At 42.9% G+C, this 21,753-nt stretch overlaps 1 protein-coding gene across 13 annotated transcripts; it reads left to right on the forward strand.

Moving 5' to 3' along the window:
* Positions 1-1,205: 1,205 nt before the first annotated feature.
* RABGEF1 (RAB guanine nucleotide exchange factor 1) lies at positions 1,206-21,212 on the forward strand. Of its 13 annotated transcripts, none has more exons than XM_068210363.1 (11): positions 1,206-1,363; positions 10,118-10,303; positions 11,750-11,916; positions 12,906-13,025; positions 14,993-15,013; positions 15,633-15,802; positions 17,327-17,408; positions 17,852-17,984; positions 18,381-18,472; positions 18,971-19,227; positions 20,162-21,212. In XM_068210363.1, exons 2-11 carry the CDS (start codon positions 10,125-10,127, stop codon positions 20,558-20,560), a joined length of 1,620 nt encoding a protein of 539 aa, XP_068066464.1. In that variant the 5' UTR covers positions 1,206-1,363; positions 10,118-10,124; the 3' UTR covers positions 20,561-21,212. The 13 variants fall into 13 exon arrangements, with proteins under 13 accessions (XP_068066464.1, XP_068066469.1, XP_068066470.1 ...); XM_068210359.1 differs by lacking the exon at positions 1,206-1,363 and adding an exon at positions 1,915-2,106; XM_068210364.1 differs by lacking the exon at positions 1,206-1,363 and adding an exon at positions 2,221-2,968.
* The last annotated feature ends 541 nt before the right edge of the window (positions 21,213-21,753 follow it).

The raw sequence follows: 21,753 nt of genomic DNA on the forward strand, positions 1-21,753 counted from the left end.
CCCTCCAGTCTTTCATTATCTTTCTGCAGATAAGCTGATTTCAGAGGATAATTCTGTTATTATCTCCTGTATATAATTCTCTAACTGGAAATCACTTTCCAGAACAGCAGTTCATAGTCATTTTACTTACACAAGCTTAGTATAAGTTTACCTCCACTTTCACTGTGACTTTTATAAATGGATTTTGTTTTGCTGAATTATAAATTGTATGTGTCTATGCATTGTAACCCGTAATGCCTTTGAAAATCCAGCCTGGATGCTAACGATCAGGGTTTGGAATTATCTCCAAATGTGTTTTGTTAATAATTATGTTGATGTGTGATGTTCAATACTGTGAGTACTGCAGTGTAAGATTTCTTAATACTTTTGACTTCTCAGTTCAGGTAATATACAGTCTGTATGTTTTTTCTTTAAAACACATAGAAGAAAATGCGGACATAAAGGTTGTGTTGTGCAATAAAAGATTATGATACTGAAAACTTGGAATTCTGGCTCATCTAGTCTGCAGCCACTGCAGTGTTTTTCCTCATCTTCCCTAGGATTTGAGTGTGCTTTGCCTGACTGCAAATGAAATCTAAGCCAGGAATCTCCGTCGCGGGCTGTTTTAATGGCATTTAGGCGTTTATCACCAGGAACAGAGGCACTGGTGCAGTGTGTGCTCGGGGCCATCGGCCGGGGTCAGATCATTGCAATGACCGATCCCATCCTCCCTGTGACAGCACAGCAGCCGCCCCTGGTTCGGCAGTGCTCAAAAAGAACCTTTCTGCCTCTGTTCAGAAGAATTTCGGATTTCCCCCTTGTTCTGAAGTCATTTCCTTGCTGTCCATCTGTCCTGCTGAAGCTCTCACAGTGGGATGTCCGTGCTGAGAAAAAAGAAAAAAGAGAAAAAAAAAAAAAAAAAAAGAGATGAAAACCAGCACACAACACTGTGTAACTGAGCATGGAAAGAGGAGTTTGAAATAGCAGCGGGTATTTTTGTATTTCCCCAAGACAGCTCTGGGGTGCTCGTGTGGGGCCAGGGCCGGGCCCTGGAGCCCGGAGGAGCTGCTGCGGGCTCTGGGGAAGGAAGGGAGGCTGCAGGCTGGGAGTTCGGCACGCTGGGAGGGCTCGATAACAACAGCTGAGGAGAGGGACTGTGGGACCCGGCCCCGCTCCCCCTCCCCGCGGCCGCCGCTCCGCCCAGCGCCGCCGGGCCCCGCTTCCTTCCGGGCCCGGTCCCGCCCCGGAGGTGCCGCCCGCCCTTCCGCCGGAGCCGAGGGAGGGACGGAGGGAGGGCCCGAGCAGCGCCGGGGCCGTGAGGGGCTGCGGCGGCAGCAGCAGCGCAGCGGAGCGGCCGGGCCGGCCCCGCCGCCCGGGGCAGTCGGTGAGAGCCGCGGGGTGAGGCCCGGCGGGGTCACCCGGGGTCACCCGGGGTCGGGGACAGCGGGCCCGGCCGTGTCCGCCCGGTTATAGCCCGGCCTGGGGGTCGGGGCTCGGTGTCCGCCCCGCCGAGGGGCTTCACGCCGGCCCCGCTGCCGCCTTGGGCCCGGGCGAGCGGTCCCTGGGCCCCGCAGGGCGGCAGCGCTCGGGATAAACACCGGGATAAACAAACACCGGGGTGTGCGGGAACTTGGCAAGCCGCCTTCCTCCTCCGTGTGCAGCTCCTAAAACTGATTTTTATTAGATGGACGCGTATGCTTTCATTCGATGGGTCTGTGCCGGTGGTTAACGGGGTGCGGGTGGCACTGACAGCTTTGCCACCATGTCCCCCCAGCCTGTTTTCCTCATGACCTCCTTGTGGATCAAGGAGTTTTTGGCTTTCTTTTTGTAAGTATTGCCGCTGCCCGGCTGAGGCTTAAAGTCCTTTAAACTCAAGCCGGAGGAAGTTTGGAGAATTTTTCAGACGCTGAGCAGTGCATTTTGAATGCTGTTGTAGGTGTTTGCCCTCCTCCATGTGCGGCTCCTAAAGCTAATTTTTATTATCTCTGTATTTTAATTAATTCCATGGGTCTGTGCCTGTAGCTAACAGGGTGCAGGTGTCACTGATAACTTTACCGATAGTCCCCCACCCCAGCCTGTTTCCCCGATGAGTTCCTCGCGGATCAATGAGTTTTTGGCTTTTTTCCTGTAAGTATTGTCCCTGCCTGGCTTCTCCCTGCACAGCTGAGGATCAAAGTCCTTTAAAGTCAAGCCAGGTGAAGTCTGGAGGACACTTGAGATGCTGAGCAGTGCGTTTTGGATGCTCTTGTGGGTGTTTGTCGCTGCTTGTAGCACTGCAGAGTTCAGGTTGTTCCCTTGAAGCAGGGAGTGGCTCAGAGAGGGTGTGAGATACTGAGAGATGAATGATGTGCTTGAATTACCAAACAAATTCTCTCGGGGACTGGCTCTGTGCTGTCTGAAACCCTGCTGCTCTGTGGCAGGGGCTAGGATGGGCTGCTGGGTTGACTGAGAAGGTTTTACAGGCGAAATTAAATTGGTTTTTTTTTTTGGCTGAGTGGGGCCCTGTGCTGGGAATTAGCAGCACTGAATGGTTTGGGGGGAAAGGGTGACATTGTGGAGGCTGTGATTTAAATCCATTATTGACTTGCCATACTTTTGTTGTTTGGGCTCATTTGAAACTACTTTTGATTCCTCACATCAGGACTTTGGGAACTGCACTGAGCTGCCTTTGGTTTTCCAGTTACCCAACACTTCTTTGAGACCAGTGAGCAAACCAGACCAGTGGAGAAGGGCAAGGTGTTTTCCAGGAACAGTGCTTTACTCAGGAATTGGATGTGCTGGCCTTCTGGACACGGTTACACGAGTGTTTTTTGCAGCAGGGAGGATTAGAAGAGATCTGTAGCTCAGTAGAATGTTTTGCTGACCAAGAAAAAGCCCAGAACAACACACAGTAGAAGGGGGGAATAGTATATAAAGCCAATTATACCAATTCCTAGGACTGCTTTACACAACAGACAGATTATAAGCTTGAAGGTAGTCCATGATTCTAGTATTTAATTTTGTTCTGTGGTGTTATTTAAGCTTAGCACAGCCTTTCTCAGCTCCTTCTTTCCTTGCTGTGTAATCCCCAATTATACTTGGGGCTTTTTTTTTTTTCCTGATAATTAACTACTTGTGCTCTAAAACTAGACATAGAAGTCTTGTTGGTGAAGTCTTGCTAAAATGCCACTTGTAACAAGATAGGTACAAAGTGTATAAAATGTTTTGAAGTTTTTCTCTGAGCTTTTAGGCAACTTAATTTCCATCTGTGTCCAGGTGAGTGTGGTTGGCAGGAAATAGTGTGTAGGAGCCTGTTGCTGAGGAGATTTTAGCAGTTTAAGCTCATTTTCTCTTTACTGTGACCCGAGCTCCCAGTCGAGCAGCACAAAGAGTGTTTAGATGTTTCCTGTGATTTCGTTTAAAGCACAGCTGTGGGTCACATGGTGAGACACAGCCTGGTCATGGGGACAAACCAAACCTGTACCCCCAGGCCTGGGCTGACATTTGAAGGGAAAACAACTCCAAGCTGAGCAAATTGAGAGCTGGAGCCTTGTGGCCATCAGGAGTTTGAAGGTTTGAAGCAGTGGCTGCAATTTCCCCTCCAAATGCCAGGACCAGCTCTGTGGTTTGTTTGAAGTGGCTGCTCATCAGACTGTTTCTTTTCTTGAGACTATTTTTTAGCAGCCTGCACTGTTTATCCTACAGCTGCTGTAGCTGAAATCCTGTAATTGCAGGGAAGATGCACATTAAAAGTGTGAGCACTGCAGAGATAACACCCAGGTTTCTTGCCTCATTCCTGACTTGTCTAATGGCTTTTGTATTCGCTGTTCTCCAGCCTGAGCTCATCCTGCCCCACCCTTTCCTTGGGAGGAAATTAGCTCATGGTTAATTACCCTGCTGCTAATTACATGCCTGAGTGTTTGGGGTTCCACCTGCATCACGACTCTTTCAACACGTAGGTTGCTGCTCTTCAGAATTTCGGGGCGTTTGCGTCAGTGGTTCTTTGCAATAAATACATTTTAAGGGCACTTTTCCATTGACAAAATATACCTTGACTCCATCCCTCCACCCCTCAGTTTTGATGCACTTTCTAACCCACCTTCTAAATCTATTTTTATTAATTAAATTTGTCTTGTTCTGAATTTTGATGGAGTATTCAGGTGCCAGTAAAATGTGAACCAACAGCAGTTCCTGTAAGAATTGTGTGTTTGGAGGCCTCCCTGGTTTTCTTCTTATTTTTTTTTCTGCTTTAAAATTCCATTTCTGGGAATGGCCATTAAAGACCAGAGAGTTGCAGTGAGTTCATTGTGAACACTCTTTGGGGCACTTTGATGTTTTTGAATTAGAAGAATTCAGGTTGTTCATTAAGTGCTGGAGTGACTTTTGAAGAGCTGAATCACATTTGCTTCAGCCCAGTGAAAAGACTGCTGGGGGTTGTTGCTAATGTTTGGGTTTTTTTGGTTTAAGAGAACTGAAATTTTGGGAGGGAAGACAAGAACCAAACCAACAACAACAAAAAGAAACCAAAACATACCCACAAGCCAAAGCAAACCTGCCTGTGCCCAGTTTGTGTTTTGCTGGGTTTAGATACATTTAATTAAGTTGTTACCAATACTGAAACTCATTTATAGAGCTTCAATTATAGAATTAAAGCTTCTCCTTTAGTTTCCAGGGTTGGTTTGTGGACTAGCTTCTTCACAGCTTGTAATAATTATGAATTGTTTGCAATTAGCTCTTACTGAAGGTACTTATTGATTGATTAAGCAAGACCCTTTCTGTTCAGCTTTGAATATGAGCTTTTCCAGTCAGCTCTCTAAAGGTGACCTCAGCAGTCCAGCACTAATAAATAGTTTATGACCCAGCTGAGATCTCACAGTCTGCACTGCTAACAGAGGTTCAGATCATTTTGCCTGCTCCATCCCTGGCAAGGCAGGGAGGTGGAAAAGAACCAGAAAAACAAGCTGGGGGTGTTGGAGCCCGTGGTAAATCTGTGCAGCTCCTAAAGCATCTTTCACCCAGTGCTTTTCCCCAAGCCAAAGCTGTGTCTGCAGTGCTTGTCCTGTGAGAATTCCTTGTGTTTCTTGCTGAAAAGAAGGTGTTATGTGAGTTCAATCTTTCATGTGTGCATTAAATTGGATCCAGTTCAGGTTGGAGAAGCCCTTTTTTCCCTACCACATAAAAGCTGAGGATGCACCTGCTCTTTGCTGTGACTGATACCTGGTTTAATACATTTAATATGGTTTTTCTGGTTGTTTTGTAACTTGGTCTGTGTGAAAATTAGAATTTAGTATTTTTCTGTTACTGCGCTACAAAAGGTCCTGGAGGAATGATTGCTGCTCCTTCAGTCCCCTTTATCACTGGCAAAAATGGCCTTGGGATTTATGGGCTTGGAAGAAAATGGGTGTTACCTGTGTCTTAACTCTCTCTGTGTTGTCTCAAAGGTGCTTCAAAGTGTGTGACAGGGAAAGTGAAGTGGCTCTCAGGCAGAATATTCTGCAGGAAAGTTGGTTTTGCTGGTTTGGGTTCCTGGTGGTGGTAACTGAAACCCTGCAGTGTTTGCACACATGTTCTCAGTTTCAGCTTTACAGAGCCACAGAGGGCAGGCAGCTGCTTTGTCCTTCCTGAAAAAGAGTCTGTGAGTGCCTGTTTTCTGAAGGGAGAGCTGTGATTTACTGGAGGTTCTTCTTGGATGAAAACATTGAGGGGTGTGAGCAAGGATGAGAAGTCTCTGAGTTGGTATTGCCCTTCTTAAAAGGTGTTTGCTCTAAATGGGTGAATAAAAAGGAAAAAAAAAATGTAAGTGTGGGTACAGCAAGAAAAATATGTTGATAGGAAGATGTATTTGAAAGCTTCAGAATAAGTTGCATTAAAGCCAGTAGAAAGCTGATTTTGAATTAAACCACAGTGATTTGGTGGGTTTTTTCATCACAACAAAATTACTGTGAGATGCTTTAAAAAAGCTGGAGCAGCTCAGATCTGTCACTGGAGACTTTGATGTGCAGCCCTGCAGACAGAACTGATTCCATGTGAATCAGAGGCCTTATTTCCTTTTGATTTCAGTAGAATTTGCAAAAATAAAGCTGGGCATGCAGAACATGGAGGTTCAAAGTGGGAATTCTCGTGGCAGCAGGACAGGGAGCATTTTGGTGTCCACAGCCAGCAGTGGGACACCTTTCCAGGCTGGGATTATCCCAAATCAATCCCTCAGGAGCCACCCATGGTGTGTGAGGTGCAAAAATCATAGACAAGAGTTGGGTGATTTCCATTTTTCCATTTCACTGGAGAAGGGGAAACCAGAAGCTTTTACTTGCAAATAAGTAACATTAGGTAAAGGCATTTTATAAATTAATAACTAAGTCTGAGAGCCCGTTGTTTTTGTGAACTCTTCGAAGGGGTGTTGCTAATTAACACAGATATTAAGGTGTGATGAGGTCTGGTCCTGGCACAGAAATGCTCAAAAGAAGATTTTGTCCTGTGGTGACTGTGAGGTGTCATTCTTGCCTTCCCTGATGAATTCCGAGTGTTTTGAAACACTCGCTAAGCAAAGCAGTGGATGAAGATATTTTAAATTACATTAAATTTTTGCTCCTGGGAGGGAGATGTGCTTTTTGAAGTGCTTTAACTGGGATAGAGGAGATGCAAGAAGGATGTTTGGTGCAAAGCACCTCTCCAAATAGTACTTGTTAATGTTATTTATGATCTTCTGGTACTTTATTGTTCTTCTGGATTAGATTTTTCTTTTTTTTATGTGGAGATTTGTTACCTTCCTTATGTTTTTCTGACTTCTCAGTGGGCAGGTGGTGTAAAGGTGTTTGGAGTTGCCTGCTCTCCAGCTCCAGAAAAACTACAAATTTGGGTTTTTTTCCTTTCAGTTGTGTTAGAAGTGAGCTTTGAATAGGCCATGCATTCAGAGCAGGAGTGAAAATAAGAGATCTGACCATGGAAAGTGTGTGGTGTGACTGTGCAAACACTGAGGAGGTGATTGTTGGCTAAGGAATGATCACCTTTAGCTGGAGTGGGAGGGAAGGGAACAGAGGAAGGGGGAGAAAGCATTTTGAACACTCTACAGTTCCAACAAAACATTTTTATTATGTAAGATTATAATTATAAATATATAAAATCGATTATATTATATATTATACATACTATTATGTGTAGTATATAATAGTAATATTATATTGCATTATATTATACTGATACAATATACGATATAAATATTATTAATATAATAAACAATATGTTTGTTATGAATACAAATAACTATGTAATATTACAATTACTTTATTATTTAAGATTTGGCAGTGATTTACTTACCAAAAATTAATTTGAGAGGGCTTTTTCACATTCCTTTTCTCAAAACCCGAGTTGTTTTCCTCATTAAAATATTAATGCTGACTTGCAGAAGTCAGCTGGGAAACTTTTATTTGTTTGCAAGGACTTTTTCTGTGTGAAGGGAGCTGAAAGTGCCAGCTGTGTGTGCAGCATGTGACTCCTTCCTGTGGCTCAGGGTGACTCCTTTGTCCCCAGGGCAGAGCTGGTGGCACTGCAAAGCTCCAGGGAGGGCAGGGCTCTGACTCTGCAGCTCCTTGCAGCCCTGCTTTGCTCACTGGACTCTGAACAGAACTTTATTCTCAGTTCAGTGTACCCAGGGGGTGCCAGAGAACGGTGGCTCCGTGGGCACCGAGGGGATTTTTGTGCCTCTCTGGAGGGTGGAAGTGCCCGAGGGGCACAGAGCCATGCTGTGGTTTCAGGTGTTGGGGTGGCACAGAAACACGGTCCGGTGTTTGATTCCGCTCCTTTAATTTTCAACTCAGAGTCTGGAATATGGTGCTTTTGAATAAGAACAGAATTCTTGGAATTATTGCAGTTCCAGAGTCGTAGCTGTCCTGGTGGGTGACAGGATTTTATAGGGTTTTATTTCCTGACAGAGATGCCTGTAACATTTCTGGGAGGTTTGTGATGTGAGAATGTTTTTATTTATTGTGTCTTTGTGGTTTCCAGTGAAAACATTAACTGATCAGCTTCACATCAATGGCAATTAAACATTTGCTGCATATTTATAGCATTTTTTTCTAGGACAGGCACCTGCAATAGAGGTCTCTGACCAAAATGCTGCTGCAGCTTCTGCTTTTAGGAAGTGGTCTTGAAACTGAATCAGTGAAGAGTTTCAAGCTTTTGCTTCCCCTTTCTTTTCAGAATTGTTGCTCAAGGACATGAGTGATGCTCTGGGAATGGCCTGAGTGTGCAAATGCTGCCGAAATGCAATTCCTGCCCAGGCTGTGCAGCTGACACACACTGAAAGTTTCATTTCTGAGCTCTGCGGTGTTGGCCAGGAGCTCCCACACTGACCTTCCCTGAGAAATCAGCAAATGAAACAAAAAATCTTTTGTGAAAGCAACATATTTATGTTTCTCAGTTATTTCTGCTTATGGGAATGAAGTAAAGCTCTCAAATATTTAAAATATCTTTTTTTTTCCATTTTGCTCTGCAGCAGCACAATATTGTCTCTCAGACTTTTACAGTGGGAAAGAAAAAGAAAACATTCAGCTGCTCTCCCATCTATAAAAATGAGAACATGTAGCTATAAATTATGTCATTAAGAAATTGATTCCCTTAATATGCATTTCTCTACAATGCAACTATTTTTAGGCCATTTTTAGAAAGTCATTATTTCTTTAAAAAATAGAGAAGTGGAAGAAATCTTAATACTTACGTAGATAAGATGGAATATTTAATTTGTTCCCCCCTCAGAGAAATTTGTGTGTTTCCTGTTACTTTGCTTAAAATAACTTGATTACATTAATGGGAAATGTTAAACATTCAGTCTTTTAAAATGGATAACTGAGCTTGGAAGAAAAGAGCTGGAATTTCTTGCAGTAGAAAACTCTGAGACATTTGTGCATATTCCATCTTTTGCTGGATGATCCAGAGAAGAGTTTGGGGTGGAATTTCAGGGGAAAAGAAGATAACTCTGAGTCAGTTACTGATCTTCAGTTTGAGAAAATCCCTTTCCCTCTTGCTTTCCATACGTGGCACCTCTGGAATGGCAGGAAGGAAAAGGGGCTGCATTTACTGGACAAAACCTTGCTGTGCTATTTCTGCTGTCCCTGTTGTCAATATTTCCCAAAAATAAATCAATATTTTAATATACATACCTTAACCTTGCTGCTGCAGGTGATCCTGTGCTGCTTTGCTCCTAGGATGACTCCAGCATTTCCCACTGGAAGCAGGGAGCTGGGATGTGGGATGGTTTCTGTCAGGAAAGGGAGGGGAGGCTGGATGCTCACTGGATGCTCCAAGACAGCCTTGCCACGGTGCTGGTGTGGGCAGGAGAATCTTTTTTGTTGCAGACACTAAATATAACCCCCCAGAGCTGTGCTGTGTGCAGGCAGGCAGTTTAACCCTGGCAGAACTTGGAGGAAATGGGCATGTGCCCAGCTGGGTCAGCTGTGATTGCCCACTGGCCCCTTTTGGAGGCCAGAGATCCCTGAAGCCTCACCAGTGTGGCTCTGCGCAGGCCCAGTCTCTGAGCACAATATATTCTGTGTGCTCCCTTTGTTGGCTTTTGGAACTTTATTTCTTTTTTTCCCCCATTGCTTTGTGCCTCTGGCTGTCAGAACAAAGGTGCTGGTGAGAGCAGAGCCTTGGGCCGTTGTCCCCTGGCTGTGGGACTGTCACTTCTGCCCTGGGCCATTTTCTGGGGCTGTGTGAGGGTCACAGCCCTACAAAGGTGTGCCTTGGCAATTTGTCCCCTGGCTGTGGGACTGTCACTGCAAAGGTGTGCCTTGGCAATTTGTCCCCTGGCTGTGGGACTGTCACTGGTTCCCTGTCACTTTCTGGGGCTGTGTGAGGGTCACAGCCCTACAAAGGTGTGCCTTGGCAATTTGTCCCCTGGCTGTGGGACTGTCACTGGTTCCCTGGAGCAGTTTCTGAGGCTGTGTGAGGGTCACAGCCCTACAAAGATGTGCTGTGTGCCCCTGGCTTTGGGGCTCCTCGTTATGTAACTGTGCCCTTCCTCCCGTGGCACTCATTCAGTTGCTATGGAGCTGTTAAATAATTCAAGCAGGTGACTCCTTTCTAAAGGCAAACCCTCAGAAGAAATGATTTCTAGCAGGCTGCTGCCACGTTTGTGTTTGTAACCCTTCTCCTCTTCCTCCAGGAGGAAGATGAACCTGAAATCGGAGCGCAGAGGGATCCACGTGGATCAGTCGGAGCTGCTGTGCAAGAGGGGCTGTGGTTACTATGGCAATCCTGCCTGGCAGGGGTTTTGCTCCAAGTGCTGGAGGGAGGAATACCACAAGGCCAGGCAGAAGCAGATCCAAGAGGATTGGGAGCTGGCAGAGCGGTAAAGAACCTTCTTTATTCCTTCAGGGTGACTGCACCAAATTCTGTTCCTGCCTCCTCTTTCCTAGTCCTGTTTGCTCAGGTGCATCTCAAATTCCCCAATTTGACCTTTCCAGCAGGAATTCAAACCTTCCTTTTGATGCAAAGATGGATGTTTATGATATTCTGGTATAAGAGGTTTGAAAAGAAAATGTAAACAGAGCCCAATCTCCCAATGAATACTTTGACCTAATTTGCATATGCAAATCTGTATTTCTAGCTAGCAGTTAGGAGGGTTAAAGGGACAATTTTGATTAAATACCCTCTGGAGATGGCAATTATTTTCTTGGGTATAGGCAGCACCATGGTTTTACATTCCAGCTGCTGATTAAAAACTGATTTTAGTCTTGTCTGTGGTCATTCTTAAAAACTGCAGGCTCAAGCCCAAGAGCATCAAAGCTTTAGCTTTGCTAATTTAGGTAATTGTCCGATTACTTATTTTCTGTAAACCAATCTAGTTTTCCTCGTGTGATAAATGCTTGACCCTGAAAATGGAAGATGTGTTTTCAGAAGCAGCAGCACAGAGGTCATGTAATTGTTTTCCTTTGCCCTAAATGTCTTAAACACTTAATAAAAACTTTATTATTAGGGCAAATATTTACACTGCCAGTCTTGGATCATCTCTAAAACAAGGTGGGGTATTTAAGGAATTCTTTAATGAGTAGCTGGGAGATGCTAAAGGCACAGATGAGCTGTGATTGTTTGTTGCAGTGAGCAGACAGGCTTGTCAGCACTGATAAGATACAATTCCTGCCTCAAGAGATTGCAGATCCCAGACTATTTATGGTCCATCCTGGGCTGGAGGGATGTTTAAAGACAATTGCTCAGCATCCTGAAGGGTGATAGAATGTAACCCATTTGAATCCTCCTGCACAGGAGGAAAAAAGGGTGCTGGGTTGGTGAGTTTGCCCTCCCCTACTTTAGATTAAAAACTTGGTCTTTCAAACGTTGCCTCATCCATTCAAGCAGATATTCATCGCCAAAGCAGATTATGACAACAATGATCTATTTCCCAAAATATTCCAGAGATTGGGACAGGCTATTTTGCTTTTGTAAGATGGGGAAGGACTACCTGAGGTAACAGCTTGGGGAACTTAGTGTGAGGCAGGGAGGAAGGCAATGAATCTGCTGCTGGAAATCCTCCCCTGTGCCTTTAGAGGACTCAGGGTGTGACACGAGGGGAAGGTGACCATGCTTAAACCTCAGTCTTCTCCCTTTTGACCTCACTGTTTAACCCTGAGCTTTCCCTCACTTCTCCCACTGCAGCATGGAAAGGGTGGGTGTCCTGCAGTGAAGGGAGACAGGCAGAGGGAAGAATTAACATGAGTAATTAATGATTGCATAGGAAATCAGCTCCTTTGCCTTGTTTCCAAGTCCTTAAATCAGACCTGTATTTTTCCAACTCCAGGCTCCAGCGTGAGGAGGAAGAAGCCTATGCCAGCAGCCAGAGCACCCAAGGGGCACAGTCCCTGACCTTCTCAAAGTTTGAGGAGAAGAAAACCAATGAGAAAACAAGAAAGGTCACTACTGTGAAGAAGTTCTTCACTGCTTCTTCCAGAGCAGGAGCTAAGAAGGGTAACTCTCCTTTGCTTTTCACGCTTCTGTGCATTTTAAAATGAATTTTTTTTGTTCTCAAAGGCAGATTAATGCTCTGTGCTTTGACTTACAAAAGTTGGAATAGTGATGCTTCTGGAGTGTGATTGCTACTGAAAACACAGAAAAATGTGAGTGATGCTAAACAATCTGTTAAATAGAACAGTGCACTTCTAAACCTGTGTTTTTATGTGATTTTACACAGGAGTTCTTCCACTAAACAGCAGAAATGTGTTCCTGGTGGTGGCACTGCACTGCTGAGGGGAAGTTCCTTGTTCCTCTGGCACACATTCCAGAGAAACTCCTGAGTCAGCCATGGTGGCACACCAGGATTTAGGGCTGGAAGGGGAATTCCTCCTGGAGGGAGCAGCAGAGAAGGTGCTGGCTGTCAGTCACCTCAACAAACTGCTGTGTGTGAGTGTGATAGAAATACCACACTCACAGTGAGATAAAATGTCAGCTGGTGCTGCCGGAGTGCCTCACTTTGACAGGAAGAAATGGGATGTGTGAGCAGGGTGCCTTGAGCTGCACATAAATGTGAGGCTGGCAGTGTTTGTGTGGGCTGGGAAAATCGAGTTTGTGGCTGGCTGGCTGTTTGCTCTACAGAATGTTACAAGCAGGAGTGATGAATGGCACTGCTGGCTTGGCATAGCAATAGCTCACACGGGCAAAAGCTGGGAAACGCTGGGCTGTGGAGGAGGAATTCCAGAAGGAAAAGAAGCATTAATCTGTCTTAACCTTAGAGACAATGCATTTCCTTTATTTGAAATTCAGCATTTTTGTGGTTAGAGTTGTCCTGGTGCATGACAGCAGCTGGTTACACGAGGCATTCATTCACCTGTGTTAAACCTTTTTTTTTTTTTTAATGTTCATCTTCTCACTTTCCATCTTTTCTTTTTTTATCCCTTCACCACCTGTCCTGCCATGCTCCTGCTCCTGGTGCCCTGCTTGCTTTGGCCTTTTTATTTCAGCAGCTGAAGAGAAAACCCCTAAGCAAGGACAGCTTGGGAGGGAGAGAAATGCTGATAACATTCTCAGGGATTTGAAGGAGATTTTTACTCCCTCCTGGGAACTGGCTTCCCCTTCTGAAGGTAATGCAGAACAGCCTGGGCAAGCTGTCTGCCTGGTTTTAGTAAGCTTGGCTCTTAGTTGGGCTTTGCTAAACACAAACTAGGGTTGTGCCAGTTGTAACTCGTGCTCTTCAACATGAAGATGGCAGAAAAAGCAAGTCCAGCATCCTGAGGTGATACTGAATCTGTAAACCAATCCTTTGCTTTTTAGCAGGGAGTCATAGGAGTAAAGCTGAAGCTTCTTTTAGCTCCACCTTAGGATTAGGATAAAAAAAAGAATTTTTTAAGAATTTGCTGGATCTTGTGCTGCTTTGTGTTTTTATTAAAAAAAAAAAAATTCCAGGTTGCTGTTACAAATCTTACTGTGAGTTGAAACCACTTCAAGACCTTTGGCATTCTCAAAACATCTCCAGATATTTGTTAGATAAACCAAGAAGAAAATTTCCCATCAAGAGGAGACACTACTTCCATTTAAACCAAAAGGACACCAGACCCCTCGATGCAAACAGCTTTAAGAGCTCATCCTCCATTAATTGTTTGCAATCCTGACTTCTTCTGCTGGCTAAAGAAATGTGCAGATGTTTATTAAATTATTACAGGAAGGTGATGAGGGCTGTGTGTGACAGAGCTGGGACAAACCTGTTTCACATTCCATGCTTGGACTGGCTCCGTGGCCATGGCACAACCATAGTGAATCCCTGGAGTGCTCCTGTTCTGCTGTGACAAGTGGCTTTCCTGTAGAAAGATTGAAATATTAATTATGTTGATTCTTTGTGAAGCTGATCCTTCCTTCACTCTTCCCATGCTCGCTCCTGGCGTTTTGGCATTTTCCTCTGCTGGGCTCTCCTTAACTTGTTGGAATTTCTTGGCTGTGATCAGCTTCTTCTTAGACTGAATTCTCTGAGAACACAGGACAAACCTGAGGATATTTTATTGCTGGAAGTTCATTTGTTCCTGCAGCCCTTGGTAATCAGTACAGATTAATTTTCCTTAAATCAGGATTCCAGCTCAGATTAGTGAAGCTGCAACTACAAGCAATTCTTGGTGTAACTCATTAAAAGACAGTTCATTCTAATTAGGATTCACTTTTTAATACTTAATATTAATCTGCCTCAGTTGACTACATCTCTCTAGTAACTAAACAACAATCTAGTTTGAATTTGTGACTGAAAAATAATATTCACATTCCTTAAGGTCAAATAGTAAAATGAGGCTTATTATTTTTATAAAAGACTGAACTCATTGTAGAAGTAAGTAAACAGACCTTCAGCTGTACTGTAAAATGAGATCAGTGATTAATCATGGAAGAAATAACTGATAATTCTGCCCTCTTCTTTGTTTATTATTTCCAAATAAGCTTTCTGCTTCTCTAATGACAAATTTAATTAATGGCCACCCTTCAGCTGGAATCCTGTGTAGGATTTGGGGTTCATGCAGTGAATTTCAGGTATAAAGGCAATGGAAGGAAATCCCCTCTGGAAAAGTCTCCCTGAGTAGCTAGAAAGGAGTTGGATTTGCACTCTCTATCTCAATTGCTGCAGTTGGAATTTAAATATTTGCACAACCTTTTCTGTTCTGGGCACTGAAACACCAGAGGTGCTCTGGTGGTGCCTGGCCAAGTTATTCTCTGAAACGTGGAGCTCTGGTGAGAGGAGCAGAGTTTGCTACTCACTGGGTGACACAGCTTTGGATTTTCTGTAGTGCTCGATCTCTTCAAAAACAAATAACAACCAAAAAAAACCCCACTAAGCTCCCTCAAATCCAAATAAAACCAACTTAAACACATGAATCCCATTTCTTTCTTTTCCCTTTGGAGTTATGCATGCTTGTTGAAAGCAGGGTTTCTGTGCATGTGAAGTGTTTTCAGGTTGAAAGCCGTGTTTGTCTCGTGCTGACCATGAATATTTTCATGTTTTCTGTCTCTCTGCTGCTTGCCTCTCACCACGTTCATTTCCACCACCTCTGTTCAATCCCTCCATTTCCAACAGCGTTGGCTGGCAAGCTGAAAGGTGGGTGAAGGTATTGGAGCAGCACAATTAACTTGGAACTTGGAAAATCAGGTGGTTTTGTGGGAAAACCCCCCATGGATGCAGCTCTGTCATCTTGCAGTGTGTGTTCCTTGAGCAGAACTGCCCTGAGCTGCTGGGGAGCCACTTGTGATGGTGCAAGGAGTGTGGAGGTCAGGGACAGTGGGGAACCACCCCATTATCTTTAGGAATCTGCAGAATCCCAGCTGGAAACCTTAAATGGAGATGTCTGACCTGGGAGTGACTGTAAAACCCAAAAGCAGCCCTATGTTGCAGTCACTTCTAATGTGAAAAGGTCATTAGGGTGAGTGGGGGTGTGGCTGTAAAGGTTCCACTTCAGTGGGATACTCAGTTTTCCTGGAGTTGTGTTTAATAATTATTGCTGTGTTTAATAATATCCAGCATTTCCCTGGCAAAGCTTGAGAAAAACAATTTACACAACTGCTCATTTACAATTTACATTTACACAGTCACAAATGACCAATTTGCACAGCCTAAAATGAAAAAAAAAAAAGAAAAAAAGTGACTCAAAATGATAAAACCTTTCTGCAATTATCCATCAGTGTAAAAAACTGATCTGCTGTGCCCTGAATTTTGCCAGCAGAGATCCAGGAGGCCAAGGCTCCCAGCCCTTCCATCCACAGGCAGGCCAGCATCGAGACAGACAGAGTGTCCAAGGAGTTCATAGAATTCATCAGGACGTACCAGAAGCCTGGCCAGGATATCTACAAGCAGTGCAAACTCTTCTTGGACACCATGAGTCATAAAAGGGTGAGCTCTGAATGCCCCTTGTCTCAATAAAATGGGGAGATTGGGGAGAGAGGGAGGAAATGCTGCACTTCTTCCAGCAGTTTGGGTTTTCTGGAGTGTGGCAGAAGCCTTCAGAAAATTGAATTAATCAAATTAAGATCTGAGTGCCTTTTTTTTTTTTTGGTGGTTTGGGACCAAAGGATCCTGCTAACCCCAGAGCAGTCCAGATAAATTAGTCCTGACTAAATCCCACATAAATTAGTCTGTTCAGCAACATTAATATGACTTGTGGAAATGATATAAGATATCACCTGGTGAGTTTTTAGATCTCACAGAGTGGTTTGGGTTGGAAAGGAATTAAAAATCATCTGGTTCCATGAGCAGGGACACCTTCCACAAACCCCATCTAGCCTGGCCTTGGACACTTCCAGGGATGAGACAGCTTAAGCCTAAAAACTTCTAAAGATAATTCAGCATCAACCCACCCCTCTCCTTTTATTGGGCAAGGGAAACTTGACTGTGCTGCTTTTTTCTAATAAGAAGTGTTATCTTTATTTTCCATTAAAAAAAAAAATCAATGTTCTTGAAATATTGCTCAGTCTGTGGTGCCACCTATGGTTGGAATGAGTCAGAATTCAGCACAGCTTTTTTTTTCCCCCTCTTCTTCTCCCTTTCCTATTTAGTTCCTCAAATTATCTCCTCACAAGTTCTCATGGACTCTTACATTCCCTCTACTTTAAAATCTTTTTGAACTTTTATTTCTTTTCTTAGGATCTGTTCATTCTGAGCACAGAGTTTGTGAGGAAAGCGTGGGTTTATTTTTGGCTTCAAGCACTGAAGGTGTTCTCATTTCCTACTTCAGCCTTCTCAAAACATGGGTTTTTTTTACTACACATAAACCAGGCCTAAAATCCCGTTTCAGCAAGAGCTGAGACTTGTGTTCAGGAAAATATCCATTTTTTTGCCTTGGAGAATTCAGAAATCAAATTCTCCCCACACTTTTTTAATGTATGGTTTCATTTAATGATGAAAATTGTCTTAATTAAGTTAATTTTAAACCTTGAAACCTCTGTTATGTTCTTCAGGAGCTCAGTGAGCAAAAGCCAGTGTTGCTTCACAAATACCACTGCGAATATATTTCACAGTGACTTTATAATCAGAAATATCTGCTGTAGAGGTATTCCTTCAAATAACTGATGTTCTTGGGGTTTTTACTGGCTATAAATTGTCTTATAAAAAATCAGAGGTTAAATAGGGACAAACATTTTGCTTAGTCTGAGTTATTTTGTCAGTGCTCCTCAGGGGAAAAAGCCATAGCACCTGTGCTAATATCCATTTATTCAGCAAATAAATACAAACCTTTCACACATTAAAGAGCCAGTGTTGGCTTCTCCTGTTTTTAACTCAAATTGAGCCACTATAAACACCTCTGGTGACACCTCTGCATTCTCAGACTGTTACTGCAGCTGGACACTTGCCTTAAACCAAAACAAAACACGAGGTGTTGCTGCCAGCCCTTCACACTTAATCCTTGTTCCCTTGCAGGATTTAAGCATTGAGGAACAATCTGAGTGTGCCCAGGACTTCTACCAAAATGTAGCAGACAGGCTGCAGACACGTTGGAAAGGTACCAAGTTCTTCTCTTTCATCTTCCTCTTCCAAAGGCAGTGATGTAAAACCAGATTGAATTTTCAGTTCAAGCAAAGCATTCCCAGCTTTCAGAAATGCTGGCAGCAGGTTCTGGTACCAGAGTTAGAATTGTTCCCTCTAGGAAGTTTTGCTGTCTAAATGTTTTTACAAACATTTTTACTTTCTTTTGAATTCTCAGTGGAGTTCTGTTGGATTAAGCCCTTTTCTGACCCAGAGATGGGATAACTGAGAGGCATTTAAAAAACTTTTATTCTGTTTATGGAATAAATATATATTTCTTATATATATATTATAATGGATATATTACATCCATTTATGAACTCAGGTTGGCTTGAATGCGTAATCTTAATTTGCTGATATTGGGATTAAACCTTCCAAAGAGCCCTGGAATATTTAATTTGTGGGATTTGTCCCTTTCAGTGCCCCCTGAAAAAGTGGAGAAGGCAATGGATGAGGTTGAGAAATACATCATGACTCGCCAGTATAAATATGTTTTTTGCCCTGAGACAACTGATGATGAGAAGAAAGACCTTGCTGTCCAAAAGAGGATCAGGTAAGGCTTGAAATGAAAAATAATTGAGTAATCCCAAATTCTCTAAATGAGCTCTGAATCAACCATGTTAAAAACCTCGTGGTATGCACAGAAAAATGCCTTGTTAAGGGTTCAAACCATTTTATTTAAAATACTGAAAGAATTAATAGTTGGGATAATGACAACCACTACACAGGGAAAACTTGCTTTTTAAATTGCAGCCAAAAAAGATTTTTTAAAAAAGGAAGTGCTTTCTCTGAAAATAAATTACATCAGTGGAATAAGCTGGTTTATGGCTGGAATAATGCCTCATTCACAGGAAGCATTCCTTTGCCCTGAGTTCAGGAAGCAGCTGGTTTCAAACACCTGCATGGCACTGGCACTGAAGAGTTTTTAACCCTTTTTCTCCTGTCCCAGGGCTTTGCACTGGGTGACTCCCCAGATGCTGTGTGTTCCTGTCAGTGAGGAAATCCCAGAAGTCTCTGACATGGTTGTAAAGGCAATTACAGGTTTGTGAGTGATGAATTCTGTATTCACAGCTTTCCATTTCATCTCTCTTGCTTATTGAAATGATTTTTGCTGTCATACAAAGTGGGTCCAGGCTGTTAAAATGCAGGAATTTGGAATTTCATCTGTGGAGCAGGGATAATTTTCCACACTGAAGTGCTTAGGCTTAACTGATCTACTTGAAACACTTCCCCACAGACAGAAATGATGCAATAAATGCAATAAATGATGCAATAAACGATTTTTTTCTTTAAATTCATATCATTTTATTTAAAATCATATTAATTTGTTTAAAATTATACTATTTAAATAAAATCCCAGAGTGTTGGAGTGAAATCCCAGAGTGTTGGAGTGAAATCCCACAACTTGAGGCTGCTTTTTAGAAGGAGCAGGAGCAGAAAAATGCACTTTATTTCCATGAATATTACCCAGCAAACCCTGCTTACTCAGTGCCTGATTAATACAATTTGAATGATTCCAGGACTTTTTTCCCCTCCCAGACATCATCGAGATGGACTCCAAGCGTGTCCCTCGGGATAAACTGGCCTGCATCACCAAATGCAGCAAGCACATCTTCAATGCCATCAAAATCACCAAAAATGAGCCAGCCTCTGCTGATGATTTCCTGCCCACCCTGATTTACATCGTGCTGAAGGGGAACCCCCCACGCCTGCAGTCCAACATCCAGTACATCACTCGCTTCTGCAACCCCAGCAGGCTGATGACTGGGGAGGATGGCTATTATTTCACCAACCTGGTGAGTGCAGCAGGGAGGGTGGGCTCGGGCAGCGTGGTTTGGCTTGTGTTTGGAGGTAGGAATTGCCAGCAAAGGGCATAAATTAAAATTTAGAAACTTAAATTAAAATTCATAAACATAAATTTAAATTCATCTTCAAACAGTGGTTGAGGTTACTTAGAGCTCAGCTAGTTTTGTCTCCTCTCTCTTCCATCTCTGTTGTCCATACCAGAGCTTTGTTGTCTTATTTTATAGCTTTAAAACCTTTATTTGAAAAGTCTGATGCTAAGACTTGGGTGTGTTTTTATCCTGCAAGATCAGGGCTTGTTCCTCAAACCCTGAGTTTGGGCTGTGCAGATGTTCCAGATGCAAAGTCCCCTCTGAGAGTTTTTTGAAGGCCCTGCAGAATCAGGCCATTCATGTGTGCAGGTAAACAGGTTTTTTACAGCTTCTCCAAGAGGCATTTCTTGGTATGCTCTGCATTTTATCATAAAGTATCCTGGAGGGAAATTACAGAGTTGAATTAAACACTTGGAATGTTAAAAGTTCATTTCAGTAGGAGCAGAGCATCCACCAAGTGAGCTGGGCTTTGACATTCCTTCAGGAGATTAATTAATTAATTAATCTGCATAGCAGATCTCTGCTGATCAGATAATTAAATGTTAATACACTGCTCCTGTCTCCTTGGCATGTTCCTGCTGTTCCCTCACCTCCCAGACACACAGACCCTGAGGTCTGGAATGTACCTTGGCGGCTCAGTTTCAAACTTTTGGGGAGAGGAAGGAGTTGTATGAAGTGTCTGATAAAATTAACTTCTGGAAAAGTTCATTTAGGGCATTAAAAAAATGTTAACCCAGTTGCTGGTGTAAGAAGAGGGTAAGGAATAGAAAATGGGTGCATTCCAGTGTGTGGTGATTCCAGTCTTGCAGTGATGCTCTCTCTGCTTTGTTTGCAGTGCTGTGCTGTGGCCTTCATTGAAAAACTGGATGCTCAGTCTTTAAATCTGAGCCAGGAAGATTTTGATCGTTTCATGACGGGCCAGACCTCCCCAAAAAAGCAGGAATCTGACAGTTTCTCCCCTGATGTGTGCCTGGGGGTGAAGCAGATGTGCAAAAGCTTAGACCTCCTCTCTCAGTTGAATGAGAGACAGGAAAGAATTGTCAGTGAAGCCAAGAAGCTGGAGAAAGACCTCATTGATTGGACTGATGGCATCACCAAGGAGGTGGAGGATATTGTGGAGAAATATCCTTTAGAAATCAAACCAAAAAGTCAAGCCTTGGCAGCCATTGACTCTGAAAACGTGGAGAATGACAAGCTGCCCCCACCACTGCAGCCTCAGGTTTATGCAGGATAATTATCCTCAGCTAGTTGGGAAGGGAAGGAAATTTAAGGCTAAGAAAAAAAAAAAAGAGCTTAAATCAGTACATTTTTAAAAGTACTTTTGGTTTTTTGGGTTTGTTGGTTTTGTTTTTTTTTTTTTTTTTTTTTTTTGGTTAAGTGTAATAAATTGTATTTATTTTAGTCCAGGAGATTTCTATTAGGCTTTGGTGGGTTTTTTGAACTGAATTGCAATTTTCTACACAAACTGGTGTAATTTTTAAGCAACACTAGTCCATTGACACCTCTCCTGAAAGCTTCCTTCTAAGCATGCACTTAATTGTTTTTAATAATTAGTTTAACTTGAAGCCAAGTTCCAGCAGAAAAAAAAAGGTACCAATGTTAGTCTGAACTTATTCTGTAGCTGTAAAGATGAATTATATATTGTAAAATATGTAAAATTGTAAATAGATTTCAAATCTAATGTCCCAACTGTGCATGAGCTCCTGTGTGAGTGAAAATGTTCTCAAAATATTCATTTTAGCACCTTTCAGTTCCATCGTGTTGCAGTAAAAAGGCAAAACTGCTGTTGGAGTTTGGATAACCTGGATGGGAGAAGTTGGGAGTGATTTGCAAACTTGAAAAATCATCTTAATCTGTTTTGCTAAAAAGAAAAAATGTTTAAAAGATGCCATTTCTTCATTGAAATGCTCTGTCAGAGCACCTGGTAGCCTTGAGTGGTGCACAAAAGTGCTGATTTTACTGCTTTGGGAGGGAATGTGGGGCCAGAAATCAAAAATATTTCAGGAATGGGATAAATATTTGTATTAAAAACTGCATAATGTGGAAGAAAAAGGGGAGAGGAAAGAGACCATAAAAGAGTCTCTCTCTCTGCTGGTCACTTCCATCCGTGGGATCAATTTTGGTTGATTTTTTGACAATACTGGGAAGTAAATAAAGAAATAAATTCATATAATTCGAGGTTGCTTTTTAGAAGGAGCAAAAAATGCACTTTTATTTCCATAAAAATCAAAGTTCTGTTCTTCAGTGACCCCTTCAGCACCTTGAACAGCGAGCTAAAATGGCTTTTTGTGTCACTAAAATTCAGATTGGGGTGAAAAAAAAAAGGAGCTCACCCCACAGAAAGCAACCTCTTACAACAGAACTTTGCAACTTTTTCTGTGTCATTTTGAAATCTCTTCCAGCTCCATCCAGCCCTGACCTGAGATC

Source organism: Anomalospiza imberbis, chromosome 20 (genome assembly GCF_031753505.1).
Source record: "Anomalospiza imberbis isolate Cuckoo-Finch-1a 21T00152 chromosome 20, ASM3175350v1, whole genome shotgun sequence".
In the NCBI taxonomy this organism is placed as follows: Eukaryota; Metazoa; Chordata; class Aves; order Passeriformes; family Viduidae; genus Anomalospiza; species Anomalospiza imberbis.

Coding starts and splice junctions, on each gene's coding strand:
- RABGEF1 (XM_068210359.1), top strand. CDS start 2,066: ATGAGTTCCTCGCGGATCAATGAGTTTTTGGCTTTTTTCCT. Junction 11,917..12,905: donor CAGAGCAGGAGCTAAGAAGG/GTAACTCTCCTT, acceptor TTTTTATTTCAG/CAGCTGAAGAGAAAACCCCT. Junction 19,228..20,161: donor GCTATTATTTCACCAACCTG/GTGAGTGCAGCA, acceptor CTTTGTTTGCAG/TGCTGTGCTGTGGCCTTCAT.